The sequence below is a fragment of the Micromesistius poutassou genome, assembly GCF_964030765.1.
Source record: "Micromesistius poutassou genome assembly, chromosome: 4".
In the NCBI taxonomy this organism is placed as follows: domain Eukaryota; kingdom Metazoa; phylum Chordata; class Actinopteri; order Gadiformes; family Gadidae; genus Micromesistius; species Micromesistius poutassou.
The window spans coordinates 21,027,456-21,047,455 of NC_140274.1; the positions used below are offsets into that span (position 1 = coordinate 21,027,456).

The 20,000-nt window shown below is 43.9% G+C and overlaps 5 protein-coding genes across 6 annotated transcripts in view; 2 read left to right on the forward strand and 3 right to left on the reverse strand.

Annotated features, from left to right (window-relative positions):
* The window catches only part of LOC311341747 (uncharacterized protein), a gene marked incomplete at its 5' end in the record, with an annotated part of 386,212 nt that overhangs the window by 212,829 nt on the left and 153,383 nt on the right, over positions 1 to 20,000 (reverse strand).
* LOC311341753 (uncharacterized protein) overlaps positions 1 to 20,000 on the forward strand; it is a 361,346-nt gene that overhangs the window by 180,035 nt on the left and 161,311 nt on the right. The window lies entirely within an intron of this gene.
* On the reverse strand, positions 3,713 to 8,273 carry LOC311341791 (histone H3.3A). Its single transcript, XM_084466604.1, has 4 exons — positions 8,148 to 8,273; positions 7,001 to 7,144; positions 6,053 to 6,206; positions 3,713 to 5,365 (listed from the first exon to the last, which is right to left on the reverse strand). The coding sequence occupies exons 2-4, from the start codon at positions 7,126 to 7,128 to the stop codon at positions 5,237 to 5,239; spliced, it is 411 nt and encodes a 136-aa protein (XP_084322730.1). The 5' UTR covers positions 7,129 to 7,144; positions 8,148 to 8,273; the 3' UTR covers positions 3,713 to 5,236.
* On the reverse strand, positions 9,178 to 11,918 carry LOC311341793 (histone H3.3A). The gene is made up of 4 exons (XM_084466605.1): positions 11,784 to 11,918; positions 10,738 to 10,881; positions 10,228 to 10,381; positions 9,178 to 10,072 (listed from the first exon to the last, which is right to left on the reverse strand). The coding sequence occupies exons 2-4, from the start codon at positions 10,863 to 10,865 to the stop codon at positions 9,944 to 9,946; spliced, it is 411 nt and encodes a 136-aa protein (XP_084322731.1). The 5' UTR covers positions 10,866 to 10,881; positions 11,784 to 11,918; the 3' UTR covers positions 9,178 to 9,943.
* Positions 12,553 to 18,509, forward strand: nop53 (NOP53 ribosome biogenesis factor). Of its 2 annotated transcripts, none has more exons than XM_084466568.1 (12): positions 12,553 to 12,761; positions 13,366 to 13,442; positions 13,595 to 13,697; positions 14,120 to 14,313; positions 14,930 to 14,985; positions 15,160 to 15,255; positions 15,804 to 15,905; positions 16,023 to 16,172; positions 16,807 to 16,982; positions 17,618 to 17,684; positions 17,847 to 17,923; positions 18,100 to 18,509. In XM_084466568.1, exons 1-12 carry the CDS (start codon positions 12,556 to 12,558, stop codon positions 18,158 to 18,160), a joined length of 1,365 nt encoding a protein of 454 aa, XP_084322694.1. In that variant the 5' UTR covers positions 12,553 to 12,555; the 3' UTR covers positions 18,161 to 18,509. The 2 variants fall into 2 exon arrangements, with proteins under 2 accessions (XP_084322694.1, XP_084322695.1); XM_084466569.1 differs by having other exon boundaries at positions 13,598 to 13,697.

The window sequence follows — 20,000 nt, forward strand, 5'->3', positions numbered from 1 at the left end:
AATATCTCTATCTCTCACACATACATACACAAATGCACACATACACAAACAGACAGACAGACAGACACTCACACACACACACACACACACACACACACACACACACACACACATGCACACACACGCACACACAATATTTCTAGACTCTCACACACGCATTTATGGCAAATGAAGGACCCGTTTTTGAATACACATGTCACACGTTACCCAGTGGAATTACGTGGGTTAATAAGAGTTAATTGTAATGTATGAGTGTGCATAGTGACAGCGCTCTGCACTGACCGACTCCATTCTGGAAGAATAGGAGCATTGGAATGTCAGTTTTTATGTAGTAATGTTGTTTTTAGGTCATTATCTCTAGACAATTGCTGTGTTTGACACCTCCCAACACATTTTTCCTCAGGTTACAGTAAATCTATGCACTGTATGTTGATTGTTTACTCTCTTGAGTCCCAGCTAAAGGATTGTTCGTGGTCTATCTGCCATTGCCTTACCTTGTATGATAGTTATGCAACTTCTGAATCTCATCTCATCTAAAACCTCACCTTCCAATATTCATTATTATCTGATCCATGATATTGTCACCATAATATGTGAATGTGTTCCTTCGTTCTTTTTGTCATTGTCATTTCATGACGTGTTCATTTACATTGAAACCTCTGTTATTTGAAAATGTAACGCTGGATAAATATTCCATCCGTGTTGATAGACACGTCGACATTAGGCTGTACAGCTGTATCCTGTTCAGCTCATGTTTTTTGTTTACATTCATGGCTTAAAGGGTCTAATGATTTTTTTTTTCTCCCTATATGCCGGATTAAATAATGTATCACATGAACACGCATCGTGATTGTGATTGAGACGCAGAAAACTGAATATTAAAAAAAAAAAAGTGTCTGATTTGATTTATGGTAAATATTCATAGAATAAGCTCCTCAAACCTAGCGTGTAGGCCTACTATAGTAGCCCACCTAACCCCCACAGGGTTACACACAGTACAACGGGGGACCCCAAATATTCTGCATTTTGTTCCGATTTTCCAGTTAACAAACTGCTAAATGATTACTTGTGTGAACTACATGAGAGGAGTCTTTATATTTGGATCAGTAAACCATAAAAACAATGCCACTAGGCCCACATGTGAACATGTGTTCATGGTCCCAATCTGGATTCTCAATTTTTTTATAGCTACGTGATGCGTTTTAAGTTGCTTCGAGTCATTAGGAGTCCTTGTATTCATTCATTCTAATAATACATTCATAAAACATGACTTTGCGTTTGAGACTAAGTTGGATTTTCAACAATGGGAAAACGGCTGCATATCCAGCCATTGTTTATTTCCTTATATTTTTTTGCTTAAAATAGAAAATTACAAAGTGGGCAGAATAACTGGAAGGTTGAGTGCGTGTGCGTGTGCGTGTGTGTGTGTGTGTGTGTGTGTGTGTGTGTGTGTGTGTGTGTGCCCGAACGTGCCTAGGTTTGTACGATGCTTGTTCAAAACAACAGGATTAAGGCTTTGGTGTTTCATTATGTCTGTTGTCTGTGTGTGTTTTCACTGTAATGATTTTAACAGAGGACACGGAGTCATCAATGTAATTATGTGGAAATGAGTGTGTGTGTATGTGTGTGTGTGTGTGTGTGTGTGTGTGTGTGTGTGTGTGTGTGTGTGTCTGTCTGTCTGTCTGTCTGTCACGGCGATTGACAAACACTCGTTTTAAGGAATTAGAGAGATGAAAGGAAACAGAGATGACTGTAACACATGACGGAATATCAATCTTTAACTGCTCAAATGTTTTTGTGTGGTAATCATTGTCATCTATGCATGTATTTTCTGTCAACAGTTCTTTCTTCCACCCACTATGTTCCATAACTTGTTTCGTTTCAGCTCGACGCACATGGTAGAATTCGAACTTTACGAAAGCATTATGGTGCTGGCACGGCCCCTTGTGGTCATTTTGTCAAACTAACGCAAGATTCGTATAGGTGCAGAACTCGCATGCAGTGGCGTCAATTCAGCCAAAGCTAAGGTATGGCAAGGTTACTAGTCACATGACTTAACTACAGTATCAATCAATATACATGCCCAGCAAATAATCATAACAAAAGTGACAAGTCTGCTATGTAGCTTTTCTGTGTGGTTAGGAAAATTTGAACTTTTTCAAATGCAGCCTCACTCACATCCCGCTAGCGCAAGTAACTATGGACACAAACACTTAACTACGCACGTCAATCAATCAATTCAGTCAAATGCGCCGTTACGCATCCGTTTTCAGAACCATGGATAGCAAGCGGCAGGGTTAGACAGCAGTAATAGCCTTTCTGACACAATTTCACTCTTTCTGTTCACTTCATTCACTATGTTAGCCTCGTTAACAGCTTGAATCCCACCTTCACTACCTGGTCCTTCTCCCTCTGCTGCTGGGGCAACATTGGAGCCATCACCTTCACCTGCCTTTTTTTGGATAAAAAAAGATTCTAAAGTTCTTTGCTTTCTTTTCATTTTAGTTAATTAGCTTAGCCGAAAAATAAAAAAAACCGCGATAACATGACCCGCTCTGACCTCCGGCGGCTTCTCGTCAGGAGATACCACATTTCAAGATAGGGAGGGGGGATACGTTACGATAAGTATTGGGAAAGATAATATCTAGACTAGAGAAATCGATTGTGTTGTTCTGATTTTCATTTGTATTTAATTTATATGTATTAAATAATAGAATAATCAATACAAATTGACACAGAGTAATTCCATAAATTTATTTTTTTAAAACGAACATTTACATTTTCCCCTGGAGCCAAGGTGTGGCAGCTGCCATACCTTGCCATACCCAATTGACGCCTCTGCTCGCATGACATAGAAAACAGGTATCTCTGAACTCTCGCCATTATAGTAGGCCTACATTCTCATTTTATATCCTCCCAAGATATTTTGAAAAAGTAAAAAATTCACCCAAACCAATATCTGACACAGAACATTGTGTGAGAGAGTGATATGTATTATGTTTACGTTATGTTAGTCATGCTGGTTGTAAAAAAAAACCCTCTCTATCCTATCTGCCTGACGTATTGGAAATAACCATTTTTCGTCTGTTATGTTAACATGTATGGTATGCAACATGCTGCAACAGAACAATGTACAGGTGCATCTCAACGAATTAGAATATTGTGGAAAAGTTCATTAATTTCAATATATATATTCACATATAATATAGATTCATAACACCCAAAGTGAAATATTTCAAGCCTTTATTTGTTTTGATCTTGACGATTATGGCTTACAGCACATTAGAACCTCAAATTCTGTATCTGAGAATAATTATAATATTAAATAAGACCAATAAGAAAAACATTTTTAACACGGAAAGTCAGCTTCCTGAAAAGTATGTTCTTCTATATGCACTCAGTACTTGGTTTGGGCTCGTTTTGCATGAATTCTTGCATCAAGTCTTGCTGGAAAGTTATATCAGCATCTCCATAAATCTTGTCAGCAGAAGGAAGCATTAAGTGCTCTAAAAGTCCTGATAGACGGATAAAAAAAAACAGATAATCCAAATTAAAACAATTAAAGGCTTGAAATATTTTATTTTGGGTGTAATGAATCTAAAGAATATAATTTTAACTTTTTGGAATAATTTAAATTAATCAAATTCCACAATATTCTAATTTCTTGAGATGCACGTGTATTTTTTAAAGGATTTGTAAATCAGACATCAAATGGGATTGTGTAACATCAATTTATTACCACCTCATATGACAAATCTTGAAAATACAAATATTTAATTGAAACATTATCCCCAAAGTTAAAAAAAAAAAAAAGTTATGTATTTCAATGAGAAATTGAGAAAATCAAATGTACAGATTTAAGTTAAAAAGATGAGTCAACCTGAGAAAAGGTACACAGATGATGTGTGGATCTGAAGGAGAAGCCAGGGGGAATGAATACAGAAAGGCGAATTCAGAATTTGTGATGATTTAACATCGAGTTACAATACTAGTTCACATTTTCCAGTTCATTTTTCAAAAAAATATATTTCACCTGATTTGGAGAAAGTACCAAATCTCCACAAACCTTTGCGTAAAAAGGCCTGGATCAAAACCTAGCCCGTCTTAAAAAATATCACGGAATCTTAACATCTGCGTTCATGCTTTGGCTCACACTTATGCAGTACAGCCAATTTGAACCAAACAGTAAGAAACTGGATTATGTTACGTCAATTAGGAAAATAATCTCAAAAGATTTACCTTTGGTTGCCTAAGCAAAGACAATGACTTTGTTTGTCAGTAGAAAAAGGTTACGTTTTATTTGTATCTGAATCACACCCCCCCATCCTCAAGTCATTCACAAAATGTCTGCAGTGAAAACCCCATGCCTGTTATTGTCAAATTAAAAACAGAAACGGAACAATCATGACGGCGACGATCAATATACGGTAATAAATCAATCTTCTTCAAAAGATACTTTATGAATTGTATACAATATACTGTGCTGATCAGAGCTGCCCGTCACACACACACGCACGCGACGGGGCACGGTTACATCCCAGCGTTGCTAGCAGGGAGTGCAGCCCGTGGAGGCCCTGGGGTCGAGAACCCGGAGCAGGAGCAGAGCGTGAGGCTCACCTAGCACCCTGCTGGGCGGCGGGGGGGCCGCCCAACAGACCCCACCTCCTGTCTGTAGTTCACAGTCCCCACAGAGCCAATCTGTTCCTGTTTCTGTGCACAAAATAACACCTTTATTATTGAACTGGTACACTTCTCGAGGCCTAGCTCAAAGAGCCGCCTGCCGACACGCAGACGTGCGCACGTGCACACGGCGCGCCGGTGTGTGTGTGTGTGTGTGTGTGTGTGTGTGTGTGTGTGTGTGTGTGTGTGTGTGTGTGTGTGTGTGTGTGTGTGTGTGTGTGTGTGTGTGTGTGTGTGTGTGTGTGTGTGTGCGCGGCTGAGGTCTGACCGGCCACAGAGCAGGTACATGCACACAAAGAGAGTACCCTAAAAGCCTGCTGCCAAGAGCACTAAGAAAAACACGACTATACACTTTATTCATAATATAATCATATAGGTTTCCTCTACATACTACCGACACCAGGGGGGGGGGGGAGCAGGGTGGAACGGGGGTTGGGGGGGGGGGGGGGGGTAGGGGGGGAGATAGCTGGGTGAAGGAAGGGAGGGAGGGAGGAAAGGAGGAAAGGAGGTGAGGCAGCAGAAGAGGTGAAAGGGAGAGCGGGGGGGAGGGGAGGCTTTAAGCACGCTCTCCGCGGATGCGACGGGCCAGCTGGATGTCTTTGGGCATGATGGTGACACGTTTGGCGTGGATGGCGCACAGGTTGGTGTCCTCAAACAGACCCACCAGGTATGCCTCGCTGGCCTCCTGCACAGGGAGAGGAACAGGGACGGGTTAGGACGGCCGTCTCCTCGCAGTTTCTGTAGACAACGTTTTTGCTATGACCAGGCCCTGACGTTAAGCTTTGTTAAGCTTTGAGTTATGTTTTACTTGCCCGATAGCTAAACATACGGGCCCAAATACAGGAGGACAGAGGAGGAGGAGGAGGATTCTATTTTGTAGGCATACCTGGTGTATTTTCTGCCCCAGCACATCAAGAGAGGCCTCTTCTCTGTCTGGGTTTAAATGCCTCGTCAAAACCCATCTCTTCTCCTTGGCTTTTAACACTTAGGAAGACATTGACACTATCTTTTTTTTAATCTTTTATCTTAAACTTATCTTACCTTTTATCTTTTCTTATTTTGTTTATTTTATTTCACCTTACTAGGGTTAGTTATGTTGTCCTGTTGAGCTGTTTTTCTTGTCTTGTATTTGTGATGCTTTCACTTTATTCTCTGTGAAGCACTTTGGTCGACAGTGGTTGTTTTTAAACTACACGTCACACTTAAGTTGCCCGATCACAGAGTCCACCCGCCCCGGGCGAGCGTTAACACCGTTAATGTCGAGGCCCGACCATGACGACGTTTTGCTCTTCTTCTTAAAAATCAAAGCGCTGCGGTCGTGTTCATTCTGTGGACGAAAGGACGAAAACGCGGAGGAGGAGGAGGTTCTCACCTGCAGAGCTCCGATGGCGGCGCTCTGGAAGCGCAGGTCGGTCTTGAAGTCCTGGGCGATTTCCCTCACCAGACGCTGGAAGGGCAGCTTGCGGATCAGCAGCTCGGTGGACTTCTGGTAGCGGCGGATCTCGCGCAGAGCCACGGTTCCGGGCCTTTGTAAATGTGAGGAGGTTTGGGGACACTTAGCTTTGAGATGTGAGGAGGTTTGGGGACACTTAGAGCGGTGCTCATCACTGTACACTACCGTTAGTCCTGTGATAGGGGGCTGGAAAATAGACCGTTGTGGTTTCCCCCATTATAGGTTCAAATATGTATGGGAGCATAGAAAATGAATAACAATAAATAGAGAATAAGAAGTATGTAAAAAATAAAATAAAATAAAAAGTGCATTGTATTCGAATGATAACAAATTATAAAAACGTAATATTGATATTGAGAACTTATCCATTAACCCTTAAGCCATGGTGAGGATTGCAAACTGTTTGTTCCTTGTCATCTTCAAAAATGAGTTTAGGATATTTTCATGGTTTAATTAAGCAATCTTAAAAGTAAGATTGCGATTCAATAACACAAATCATCTTCATTATCAACAATATTGTAAAAATATTTTCATATTGTGGGTTAATTTGCCCTCAAACTCAAGCTTTCCGCCCGAGTTCACCTCCATCAGAAAATAGTTCCTATAGTAACGATAGCCGACAGTTGAACGTTGTTATGGAAACTAGGCTCATGAAAGTAGTTTCGGCTAGTCGGCGTAGCGATACTTTCTGTAATTAGGCAACAATCTTTTCGTCCGTTCTTTCACCAGGCATTTAAACACGCTCGGGAATGGGGAATTGACCAATCGGAGTGCTTGCTTAAACTTGCGTGTTATTGAATACTTTAGATTAATTTTATTCTACAAAAAAAGGCAGGGGTTGTGTAAACACGCGGCCCTTCGGTCTACCTGTAGCGATGGGGCTTCTTCACGCCCCCGGTAGACGGGGCGCTCTTGCGGGCAGCCTTCGTCGCCAGCTGCTTACGGGGAGCTTTTCCTCCGGTGGACTTACGGGCGGTCTGCTTGGTACGGGCCATGGCTTCAAGAGATCACCTGCGAAAAAGAAAATAAAAACAACTTAAGAAAATCTATCACTCATTTGTAATCATGTATCGGATCCGTCATAATGTAATTACATGATCCAATAACAATAAAACAATATATTTTTTTAACTAAACTAAACTTTTAGTACAAATGTGTTATGATGCTTTGTCGGCTCATATTTGCATCGTCTCAATAAAGTAGAGCCCTGAGACACGGTATGTGTTCTTCACCCGCACCCCAACTCGTCGACTTTCAAAACAACAATTACTACTATTACTCTATAAATAGTACTCCATTAAATCTGTAAACAAAAAAAAAATGCTCGACAGGGGCAGTATCGATCCGTATCCTCTCAATCAAACTGATTTGCCATTGGTTTATTAAAAAAAAACAAAAAAAACACAATAGTCCACACATGGCTAGGGCAATGTTTGCCTTCAGCCAATCAGCGTTCCCCCCATTTGCTCGGAGTGGGCGTGGCCGTGGGATTGACGTCACGGCTGGGCCCTCGGTCGGTCCGCGCCAGGGCGATGGCGGCGGTGGTGGTAGTGATGGCGGCGGACTGATGCGCAAAACGGAGGGGGATAAAGACCGGAAGAGCAGCGCACACACACACACACAACGAAAAAAACGGGCGGTTTTATAAACGTGAGCCGGGGTCAAAAACTGAAGAAGACACGATAAGGAAACGCACGGGGCGACAACAACACGGGAGCCCGAACGGTCCGCGTCGTGGGAAACGAACCGAAGCCGCCGCCGCGCGCACAAATTCGAACGGAGGGATTCCGCCTCGACGGGAGCGCGAGCGGAGAGAGAGGCGAGGCGACGCTCGCGCTGTCGTTTTCGCCCCGCCGTTTTGTCGTGTCGCTTCACGGCGGTTAAAAACTACGGCCGAACACGTCGGTCGAGATACGCTTTCGAAAGTTAAAACAACCCGCGAGAAAAGAAAACGAAGTTGTTGTTGTTTCAGCGCCGCAATGGGGATCGGGGTTGTGTTTGGTTGCGCACTCACCTCGTCGCGGAGTTTAAAAAATGTCCTCGGTGGTAACGGGAGGAGAAGTGTTCGTTCGGGGCTCGTCTGTGTTTTTCTTCGTAGCCACAATGGGAAGTGAGCGTCCAGCAGGGGGGGGGGGGGGGGGGGGAATGGCCGCCACGTCAATCAAGGGTCCCACAATGCAACTGTTTATTTATTCCTGCGAGCTGAAAACAAAAAAAAAAAAGGGGGGCCCTCTCTCTCTCTCTCTCTCTCCGCTGTTGACCGACAGGCCACGACACGTTTAACGTACACCTACTTTATTATATTATAGCCACACTTTATTTTTTTTTTGCGACTTTTGACTATACGTTTTTATGTTCTTCAAAAACTTCCGTGTTTTTTTTTTTTTAAGCGTAGGATGTTGAAACTTTTGTTATTTACTCACTGTTGATGTTTTGTAGTAGTTATGCAAATGACATTGTGTTCCTGAAAACTGTTTTACATTATGTTTTCTAAGAATATTTGCTTATTTTTCCGTAGTATAATAAAAAATGATATATAGTATAATGGTAATCATTCTGTAGTCTTTTATTTTATTGTTTTGATCTATGCTGCTACTCATTTGTACTTATTTTCTACATATTTATATTTTTTACTCTATATATATATATTTACTTTATCTAGTAGTGTTGCTGCTATATGGCTGTTGAGGAACTAAACCTAAGAATGTTGCTCTTGTTTACTTGTACAATAAGATGTAATAAAATTAATTCTGATTCTTATTCTGACACATCAATCACACATTTCTTACGACTTTGACTACATTTTTTTACATTCTTAAAGACGTGCTTTTAGGGTATTTTGAAACTTGTTTTTACTCACCTGTGATGTTTTGTAGTAGTTATGTAATAACATTGTGTTCCTGAAAACGATCTTTTCTAAGAATATTTGCTCATTCCATAGTATACCACTGTTAAAAATAACTTAAAAATCATATTTATCAATAAAAAGGTTAAACATGAAAAGGTGGCATTACTGGAATCCCAATGTATTTAACAAATTCTTTAACCACAAGATTATGTTTATTATATTTGCGCATGAATTTGAGTACAAATATTTGTAAAAATAAAAAAGACGACATAAATCAAAAACACAGTAGTAAAAAAAATCATAGGTTATCATATCAACCTGAGAGAGGAACCAAAAGTCATAACCTGGATATAACAAGGCTGAAAAATAAACCATCAACAAAGGTCTGTCTGCTACATATATGCCGCTTTTAGTCTAGCAAAGCATGCAGTGTCATTACACAACAATGACATTTCAAATTGGCAACCAGAATGATACTTTTGTAATTTTCTATGCTTATACAATAACAGTAGAAATACATCAATGTCATAGAAAACACTTTGTTTCAACAAATCTCTTGAGGAAAAACCACAATGTTAGATGATAATATCAATTAACCATACCTATGTAGAATGAAAATGCCACTTCCTATTCTAATTCGAGAACTCAAACTTGTCTCAGTGTTACTTTCTTGATAACAACTCACCCACAACGACAACGCTAGTCCTCTAAAGCTGGTTAGTCGGATTTAAGTAGTGTGTTGTTTTATTACCATGCTATTTAAACATAATTAACCCTATTCTAACTCTAAGCAGACTTTGCTACTAGTAGCACCAAAGGAGACGTGACGGCACATTTTACAGATATCACAATCAAGAGTATATAGAACCTCAAACCAAACTACTAGTGAAGAGTGTAGGGAGACAGGACGAGTGAAGAAGGGGACGTGAGGAGAATGGAAATTATCAACGTGATGAGACGTCTTAAGCGCGCTCCCCGCGGATGCGACGGGCCAGCTGGATGTCTTTGGGCATGATGGTGACACGTTTGGCGTGGATGGCGCACAGGTTGGTGTCCTCAAACAGACCCACCAGGTATGCCTCACTGGCCTCCTGCACAGGGAGAGGAACAGGGACGGGTTAGGAGGGGCCGTTCTCCTCACAGTTTCTGTAGACAACGTTTTTGCTAGGACGACTTTTTGCACTGCATGTTCGTGTTCATTCTGTGGACGAAAGGACGGAAACGTGGAGGAGGAGGAGGTTCTCACCTGCAGAGCTCCGATGGCGGCGCTCTGGAAGCGCAGGTCGGTCTTGAAGTCCTGGGCGATTTCCCTCACCAGACGCTGGAAGGGCAGCTTGCGGATCAGCAGCTCGGTGGACTTCTGGTAGCGGCGGATCTCACGCAGAGCCACGGTTCCGGGCCTGGAGAGGGAAGATGTTTTTTCACAGTTATTTAAAAAAAAAAAAGAAGGAAATAATTATACCTGCCAACATCAATATAATTTCCTAAATTCCTACAGGGATGATTAAAAGTAAACTGTATCCATATGCAACCATGTTGTGCACATACACTAGGCTGCTAAATGCCCGTTTCTCATTAGTACACTTTAATTAACCCTGAGCCATGCATGGTGAGGATTTCAAACTGTTTATTCCTTTTTTTTATCTTCAAAAATGAATGTATTTATTTATTTTCATGGTTTGATACTTCTAATAATAATAATAATAATATTCTACAAAAGGTAGGGGTTGCGTAAACACGCGGTCCTTCGGTCTACCTGTAGCGATGGGGCTTCTTCACGCCCCCGGTAGACGGGGCGCTCTTGCGGGCAGCCTTCGTCGCCAGCTGCTTACGGGGAGCTTTTCCTCCGGTGGACTTACGGGCGGTCTGCTTGGTACGGGCCATGGCTTCAAGAGATCACCTGCGAAAAATAAAATAAAAACAACTTAAGAAAATCTATAATTAATTTGTAATCATGTATCGGATCCGTCATAATGTAATTACATGATCCAATAACAATAAAACAATATTTTTTCCCCCCGACTTTCATCAGATCACTTTGAAAGGAAATGTATAAAAGTGGAGGAAATTAGAAATCTACTGTTGCCAATTGTATCCAGGAGGCTTATGCAATGTTACCATTTTGAGTGACATTTTAGGTAGCAAATCATAACGTTTGTATTTACATTTCAATCCAATCAGCATCGAGACATTTTCATTAGGGTTGGACCTGTCTGAAAATTCCACCAATGGCAGCGAAGAGGATCAAACGACTAACCCCTCCTCCTGCGGACTAAGACAGGTTCGCTCGTTTCATTGGTCTCGCTCTCGCGGGTACACGCGAGCCTCGCTTTTTTAATCCAAATAAGCTATTTCGACGGAAAACCACGAGTTCCCGCCCGCGCGGGCTGCGCTATGCAACGAAACGAGCGTCGGGAAAGATGACTGCCTGGCTGCTTACGAGAATGTAAACGGGAAGGAAAATCGTTGTTCCAAAGAAGAAAACTGAACACGATAAAGACCGAATAATAAGAAAACGACCGCGTGGAACTTGAATCCGAATTTTAAAATAGAAAATATACACCTTTAAGGAACTATTTATGGACAACGCTTTCTCAGATGACCCCTCACTTTGGCCGCATTTTCGAGTCAAAATCGACTACACCAAGAGCTTTGAGACCCGCGTCTCCCCGACCAGGCTGATAATAGCTCGCCTTTCTGGCGTTTCTTCTCCATCAAAAATAAAAAACAAAACATGCCCATCCACTAAATGCGACGACAGCAGAGGAACTATCGAGGTTTCACGAAAGATTTCACACTTACCTCCGAAAACTTTACGGGAGATAACAGCTTTGAATTTGGGATATGTTTTCGAGTCTCTCTAAAGCGTTGTTCTCTCAATAAAATGAAGGCAGGGTAAAAGAGAACATAGGAAAATGATAGAAGACACGTTTCCCATGATGCACTGGGAACAAACATTTTACATGGGGCTGAAATTAAACTTATTGAGTCCCCGTCCCCCCCCCCCACTCCCGTCCCCCCCACACACGCACACACACGACCATGGACACACACACATGCATTCATTCAACAAGTTACAAGTTATTATTTTGGGGCTCCGAAATAATAAAATGTGGAAAGCTTAATTTTTGTCAAACTGTTAAAAAAAACAACCAGTAAACGTGACTCTTCCATGTCTCATTAGAAAAATACCGTGTAACTATCATGCATATTCCAACGATTATTCAGCGTTTGTTTTATTCTTAATTGAACGAAGTAACGCTGTAACAAACTAATTAACTATATTTGGATAATCCGTACGGTATCCATACGAATGCCATTATACATCAATTTATATTAATTTCCCCTTTATGAATGTATTAATGAATTAGGGAAAAATTAGCCCATGCATTTATAAAGCAACACATGTGAATAACAACATTTACAAAATGACACAATTAACATCTGCGGTTCCGGTCGTGTCCTATATATTCCCCTTGGGGGCGCAGTGGCTGAGAGCTCGGACCGCTTCCCCACCACAGAAGAAGAAGAAGCAGAAGAAGAGTCGTCGCTACACCCACCCTCCCTCTCCAACATGGCGCCGAGCAGGCGGCTGAAACGCGTGGCGGCGGCGCAGCCCGGCTTCATGACATTAAATGCTTCGATAAAGCCCGAGAATGTGGTCAGCAATCGGAGGAAGCGTGTCAACAAGAACAAGAAAAAGAACTGGAACAAGCACATCGACGTGAACGACGTGGATGACTTCCTGGAGGACGTGCGTCTCCAGGAGCGGACCACAGGGTGAGCAGCGGACGAGACTTCTCTTTTAAAACCAACAATACGTCTCTGCTACTACTGTGATCATGTGTATAACGGTGACCGCCCGGTATATGTAAAAATAGACTCGAGATATTGTTCTTCTGCGAAGGACTTGTTGCACGATTTGTTAATAGTTAATTGTGTTCACAACAACTCCACGTGTTGGTGACTTCAATGCGTCGCTCGACTTTCTTCAACCAGCGAGGCCTCGACTACCCCCCCCCCCACCCACCCACCTCAAGACACGGGCTGTAATGTCCACCACACGGGCTGTGATGTCCACTATATACACTATAGATATACGTGCTATAACGTTATGCGATTTATGTTAGCGGAAACGTAATGGACTCAACCAGAAGTAACGAGCGTTGCGTGTTGGGCCTTGGTTTGTTTACGTCCGTCGACGTCTTCTTTCTTTGCTGGGTTTGTGTAGCGATACTTCGTCAGCGGTGTTGTTGGACTGGAATATAATGCAGTCTTGATATTTTTTTGCATATATAGACTTATGGTTATGTAGACACAACATCGACGTATTGCTAATGGAAAGATTATTTTTTAACTTGCATTTTAACACTTTATTCGACAGAGGCCTGATATCAGAGAAATCGGACGAGAGCTTGTTCTTTTTGGATGCCGGAGACCAGAAAGCTGCGACTCCGACTGGTAAACATTAAAACACCCTGCACGCTATGTTAACCACTCATCATCCTCATTGTTCCTGCACATCCACAGTAAACAGACACAGTAAACAGAAATTGTCTGCTGGCTGTTTGGATAATGTGTTTTTTTTTTTTTTTTTTTGTCTCTTCTTGGAGTAGTTGAACCGACTGAACAAAAGACTGGGCGACGGAAATCATCGCGTCCCCTGAAGGTGGACCTGATACTGAAGAACAACTCTCTCGTCCCTGTGCCCAAGGAGTAAGTTTCACGTCTCTGGTGCTGTTGAAGAAAGAATTATGACTTGATGGTGATTTGTTAGTACTTGCACTTGGTGCTATGAACATTTTTTACTGTACCGACGGAGATATATTGGTTCACTTCTTATGACAAATGTACTTATTGTAAGTCGCTTTGGATAAAAGCGTCCTGCTAAATGCCCTAAATGTAAATGATGCCTTTCACCGTGTACTGGGCATCCACCTCCAGCCTACACTCTGGATACAGTATTCCTGTTTTTTTTTTTTTATTGACCTTTATTCTTTTCAGTATTAAGAATTTTCCTCGCTAACCAAAGCGACGCGGTCAAATTTACCCCATTGTCTGAGACATGCCCACTTAACTTGATTATCACACCAAATCAAACGTTTTCTAACCATTAAATGCAAATGTTCTCTCCCCAGTATCCTTGCTTACCAGATACCCAACGCCAAGAAGTTGCGTAATGTGGCAAAAAAGGCAGAGCAGCTGGCAGCCATAGGCAAGGTGCCCAAGAAACACAGGCCGCCCACCAAGGCTGACGGGCCCACCAAGACGACCGCTGCAGACGCCCCCAACAACCCCACAAGAGACTTCTATGACATGTGGGGACAAGAGAGTGAGTTTTGTGACCAGGGATCTTCATATTCTGTACTCTAAGTCTGATTACCTGCAAAGCATTTAATGAAGCAATGGACTCTTATTTGCCACTGAGAATAATCACACTTCCTGTGATGATTCCATCCTTGCGCTCCCAGTATTCCCTTTACAGGGAATGTGAAGACACACAGGTGGAGCTCGGCAGACTGTTGTGAACGGTCTACTGGGATCTGAGGATGTTAATATAGATTGTAGTTGAGCCCATGGGTAGGATCTTCATCGGGGTGTAGTGAAAGTTGCATACATTTGAAGGCACCATCAGTTGATTATTTATTTTATCTCTGGCCAGAATACTGACTGTATTGGGGTCTAGCGGTTAAGGGGCTGGACCAATAATCAGATGATTGTAGGATTGAATCCCACCCATGGCGCCAGTGAGGTGCTCTTTAGCAAGGCACCTGGAATACCCCCCGTGGCTCCCGGAGCGCCTCACTGTGTGGCTGCTCAGTGTAGTAATAGTACTCCCGGATGGGTTAAATGCAGGGAAAGAATTTCCCTCAACAGGATTAATAAAGTATAGGTCATTATTAAATACTTGGATTAATGTTACTGACCTGGCTTTGTTCTTCACACAGCCAAAGAGACGCGGGATCCATGGTACCTTCAACAGACTGGCAAGGCGCCGGTCAAGGTGAGCAAAACCAATCACACGATGTCAATACATGAATAAATATAGCATATCAAAGTTTCGGGCAATACGTTTTTTTTCTTTTTATTTCCACCGGCTGCCAAGACTACAACCACAAGGCTCTATGGTTTCCGTCTTGGGTGTACTGTGTATTAACGGCTTCGTCTTGTGCGTCAGCGGCGGGAGAAATGGAACGAGAAGTCCTCCCTCCTTCCGGCGGTGGAGGTCATCGCTCCCGGAGGTTCCTACAACCCAGACTTCTTCTCCCATCAGGTACTGGTTTCTTTCTGCCTGTTGCCGACTCCCTACGGGGAGTCTATGCCAACCTTGTGACCTGTCCATACCGCCCCTGGTATAGGGATACAGGTACGCACAACAAACGACTTCCAGTTATTGAAAATATATATTTTGGTCATGTTGGATTCTAAAATGGCCCCAATATATTGGGAGTTTATTGGCGTTCCTTTACGTTTGAGCCATTTAAAGCAAGCAAACAAAGAAAAACATAATCCAATATTTTTAGTCGAGAGGTAAATATCCTGTGATGAACCCATCCTTGCGCTCCCAGTATTCCCTTTACGGGGAATGTGAAGATTCCCAGGTGGTGCTCGGGAGACTGTTGTGAACGGTCTCCTGGGATCTGAGGATATTAGAATATCTACTTGTACTTTAATGTTTTTTGTAATTGTGTTGGTTTATCCCGGATTGCTGGATTCAAAGGTCGATGCAGGTCACAGGTCGTGCTCCGTCACTGTAGGGCAGGATGTTTGTTGTGTCTAATGCATCTCCTCCCCCCCCCCCCCCCCGACCTGCTCACACAGGCCCTGCTGCTGAAGGCCCATGAGGTGGAGGTGAAGAAGGAGAAAGAGGAGAACAAGATATTAAAACAGCTGGCCTACGACAAAAACGACAGGGCCACAGAGGTACGTCTTCCACTCGCACGCAACAATGCATCATCCAAAAATGACGATTTTTTTTTTTCTATGTGCCCAGAAAATATGATTACTTAATGCATATTTTTCCTTTTTAAATTTTTTTAGGAGAGTATCTTCCAAGAGCAGGTGGAAGGGCTGGAAGAAGAGGACGAGGATCCCGATGATGTCAATGGTGGCTGCACTTTGGGAATCCTTAATTTAGTCGAGAAGAAGACCGAGAAGCAGAGGAGGAAGGAACGCGTGCAGAAGATTAAGGTACGCGTCTCCCAGAATGCATTGTAGCGTAACTACACCCTGTGGGTGGGCAACAGGATTTTCCACTTTTCTTTTGTGTGCCACATACTTATTTTGGGTCATAAACAAATCACTCCTCTGTGTTAAGGATCTGTGGAATAAATTTACATTTTGGCTGCTTAGAGGAAAAGCATTAGATGACTCCCAATATTTTTAGTCGAGGGGGCAAATGTCCAGTGATGATTCCATCCTTGCGCTCCCAGTATTCCCTTTACGGGGAATGTGAAGATTCCAGGTGGTGCTTGGGAGACTGTTGTTAACGGTCTCCTGGGATCTGAGGATATTTAGGTAGATGCCTTCCAGGAGGGAACAGTCTGTCATCGTCGGGTTATCCTTACCGCACAATCCTCTGGTTTATACGCTCTCAAGTATTAACTTGAATTATGAAGTCAACGTCAGATAACGAATGCATGTTTTACTAAAATCATGCAATACATTTAATGCTGTAAAAACAAAACAAATGAAATGCTTGTTATTGCTGGTGTGTGATTCCAACAATGGGAGTTCCCAGAGCTTTCACTTCTCTGTTAGCATACCGACACCGACGGGAGTTGTGGCTAGCGGTAACGGTGCCTCCTCCTCTTCCTCCTTACAGGAGCAGCGCCGGCTCGCGTCGCGGTACAAGACGGGCCAGCAGCAGCAGCTCTTCCAGCTGCGCTCCATCAAGGTGTCCCTGCGGCAGAGGGAGCAAAGGACCAAGGACCGACAGACGCAGCGGCGGGCTAACCAGGAGGCCGAGAAGTACAGGCCCCGGCGTCTCGGAAAACTCAAGTAAACTCATTTATACGTTTTTTTCTTAAGGGTTGCAATGTACAGGTTTTGATTCTAAGGTAGCTCCACTTAGATTGGAAGAAACAAAAAAACACTGCTCCTATTAAAAATAGCCTGGCTATTGCCAGACCAAGCTCAAGCGTGGATTGCACGTCGGTCTGGGGAGGCTGCGGTCATTGTCTTCAGCAACAAGAGGCGTGATCAACGGGCCGAGTTCAACTGACTCTGTACGCAATTGGGCTGCTCGCCGTCGCTTCCCAGTCGTCGTTGTGTTAAACCAGCCAATAACGTGCGGGGGGGGGGGGTGTGTAAGCCAGCTTGGTGGATTGGCTCCCGCAAAAAAGTATCAAAACTAGAAAGAAATGTATTGCTCTTCTCCAGACCCTTCCGCAGGGCGAACTCAAATCGCCGGTAGAATGAGCATGGCTACCCAGTCTATTAAAAACCCTTAACTTGAGACTTCTCTAAAGCTTGTGTGAAGTCAGAGCAATTGACCTAGATCCCTGTAGCCTGAAGGCTGGCCTCTACATGACACAATGTGTTTTTTTTTTTGTTTTTTTTGTGTGTATTAAATTATTCAATTGACTATCTGTGCCCGCGGTCTGAGCTTCTCCCATTGGTTCTCTTCTCTGTAGATTCACCGCCCAGGACATGGAGGTTCAGCTGACCAACGAGCTGACAGGATCGCTACGAACGCTTAAGGTACCGGACGCTTGTGTTGTATTCTCCTGGCCATCCAAATCCAAGTCCCTTATTCTCCGTTAATGCTTGCGCTCGCTTTTTATGATGATATCCCGGCCGTGACGTTGTGTGTGTCTTGTCTCCCATTTATCTCCGGCCACTTGCACCACCGCCATCCTGCAGCCAGAGGGCAGCGTTCTCAAGGACCGCTTTAAGAGCCTGCAGAAGAGGAACCTGATTGAGCCGAGGGAGAGGGCGAAGTAAGGGCCTCACCCTGGGCTGACATTTGCATCAATCACCCACCCGCCCCCCCCCAAAAAAAATCCCATGCACTTTCTCCCTGTTGTCGATTAGTGACTCTGTTTGAGTATCTCATTGTTGTACATATTTCTGACCCGTTTAATCTCATTGCTTGTTTCCGTCTTCTTCCACACAGGTTCAAGAGGAGACTGAAGATCAAGTATGTGGAGAAGAGGTCCTTCCGAGAGATCACCTAACACCTAAACTAGCCCCTGGAGGAGCAGGAGACGACCCTGGTTCCGACGGACATCACCATGTATACACTTTGACGCTACGTGTCAAATGGACGCCCCCCCCACCTCCCCCCCCAGACCACGGATGCATCGCACGGACTGACCCTTGTGGTCAATGGCCGTTTTTAAAGTCTAAGGTCCCATCGCCGGTAATGGTTGGGCTGATTATCAACGCTTATAAATGACCCATTTGAATCCAAGGAAAAAAAAAACAGAAGTCTGTATCTGCCGAAAGCTGCTTGGGTTGGTCCAGGAGTGTACAGTGTTTTTGCAGGTTTTGTATCCCTGAAAGGCAATGAAATTAATATTTAAATAAATATTTTATTGCTCTCATTTTTGGTCTCCCGTTTTATGATTTTTACTGAGACTGAATGACCCGACGTGTGCAGGGTCATCCTGTCCATGCCGCGGTTCTCCCAACAGCCTCATTATGGCCCGATAGACATTCAGGGGATTCTGTGGGCCAGGCTCAGTCTTGTGGGCTCACTCACTCTGGTTTCTAATCAGTGAGTGGCCACTGGTTAGCGCTGTGTAAATGCAGTCCATTTACCATTAGGGTTATCCTCGAGTCTTCACAACGCTCATCAAGTTAAAAAAGGTATGGCCAATTTGTGACGTGCACAGGATTTGTGCGGCGGTGTCACAAGCCCTCAATGGGCAGGTCACCCGCCATAATGGACTGTGGCTTAAAGCATAATTTAATTTGGTTTCTTGTTCTGGTTGAAGACCAACACAACCCCCGTCCTGTGGCGCTTTGACGCTGCGGCCCAAAGCCTCTTATCGGGTAATCAGTAGGAAAATCTTAATCTTTTACCGACGGTTTGCCCAAAGGGCCCCTGACCACTTAAGGAGGGGCCCCGAAGAGTTCGCTCCTCAACAGACGGGGCCGAACCTTCACGGTTCGTCTTAATTGGAATAGCTGAAAATATCAAGTGTTGAGTCTGTAGCCAACTATGGATAGGCCTATAACACACACACACCTGTGCGAGTAATGCGTGGTTATGATTTATAGCCCAATGCACTGGTATCCATGAATTGGTGAAGACTAACTGGTTAAAAAATTAACAAACATGGTCGGTCGACTCGGTTCCCAAACCCAAAATGGAGCGAGGCTGTGGAGCGCGAAAAAATTATAAGTATGGTGATGCGGAATCAAACATGAAACAGATGAGCTACATAATTGGAGAGGTATTGGAGAGAGATAGACGGCTGGACGGTATATGGAGAGAGAGAGAGAGAAAGGAGGGGAGGAACAGAGATGATTCTCCTCGCTAATCCTCTAGACACGCGCACGAGCTGCCCGGCCGAGCAAGGCTACGCGCGCGTGTGAGCGAAACACACCGGAGAGCCGAGAGAGGGGATCAGGTGTAGAGGTACAAACGGAGAGTGGAAGCAAATAGAGTAGTGGACAGCGCGAAGGGAGGGAGCGCAGGCCAAAACGCAAGGGAAGAAAAGAGGTTTTCTTTCATCTACAAACCCCACTAAGCGAAAGAGAAAAGCCGCCGCAAGGGAGGAGGGAGCGAGAGAGAGAGGGGAGGAGTGGCGCGCGTTTCCCCCCCCCCCCCCACCACACCACCCATCCACCCCCCACTTACGAGCACCGAGCGACGGCTTCAGTTCGGCAGTGCCGCGCGGACCGAACGATAGCGAGCGAGCGAGGAGCGCCTCAATCCCGCGCTACCTGAACGGAGAACAGAGAGAGAGGAGAGAGACGGAGCGGCGGAGCGAGGACACCGGGGCGAAAGGAGACGTCGAGAGAGAGAGAGAGAGAGAGAGAGAGAGAAGGCGGGGAAGAAAGCGCGGT

Coding starts and splice junctions, on each gene's coding strand:
- nop53 (XM_084466568.1), top strand. CDS start 12,556: ATGGCGCCGAGCAGGCGGCTGAAACGCGTGGCGGCGGCGCAGCCCGGC. Junction 14,314..14,929: donor TGACATGTGGGGACAAGAGA/GTGAGTTTTGTG, acceptor TTCTTCACACAG/CCAAAGAGACGCGGGATCCA. Junction 14,986..15,159: donor CTGGCAAGGCGCCGGTCAAG/GTGAGCAAAACC, acceptor CTTGTGCGTCAG/CGGCGGGAGAAATGGAACGA.
- LOC311341791 (XM_084466604.1), bottom strand. CDS start 7,128: ATGGCCCGTACCAAGCAGACCGCCCGTAAGTCCACCGGAGGAAAAGCT. Junction 6,207..7,000: donor AAGAAGCCCCATCGCTACAG/GTAGACCGAAGG, acceptor ACATTTACAAAG/GCCCGGAACCGTGGCTCTGC. Junction 5,366..6,052: donor CCGCCATCGGAGCTCTGCAG/GTGAGAACCTCC, acceptor CTCCCTGTGCAG/GAGGCCAGCGAGGCATACCT.
- LOC311341793 (XM_084466605.1), bottom strand. CDS start 10,865: ATGGCCCGTACCAAGCAGACCGCCCGTAAGTCCACCGGAGGAAAAGCT. Junction 10,382..10,737: donor AAGAAGCCCCATCGCTACAG/GTAGACCGAAGG, acceptor TTCCCTCTCCAG/GCCCGGAACCGTGGCTCTGC. Junction 10,073..10,227: donor CCGCCATCGGAGCTCTGCAG/GTGAGAACCTCC, acceptor CTCCCTGTGCAG/GAGGCCAGTGAGGCATACCT.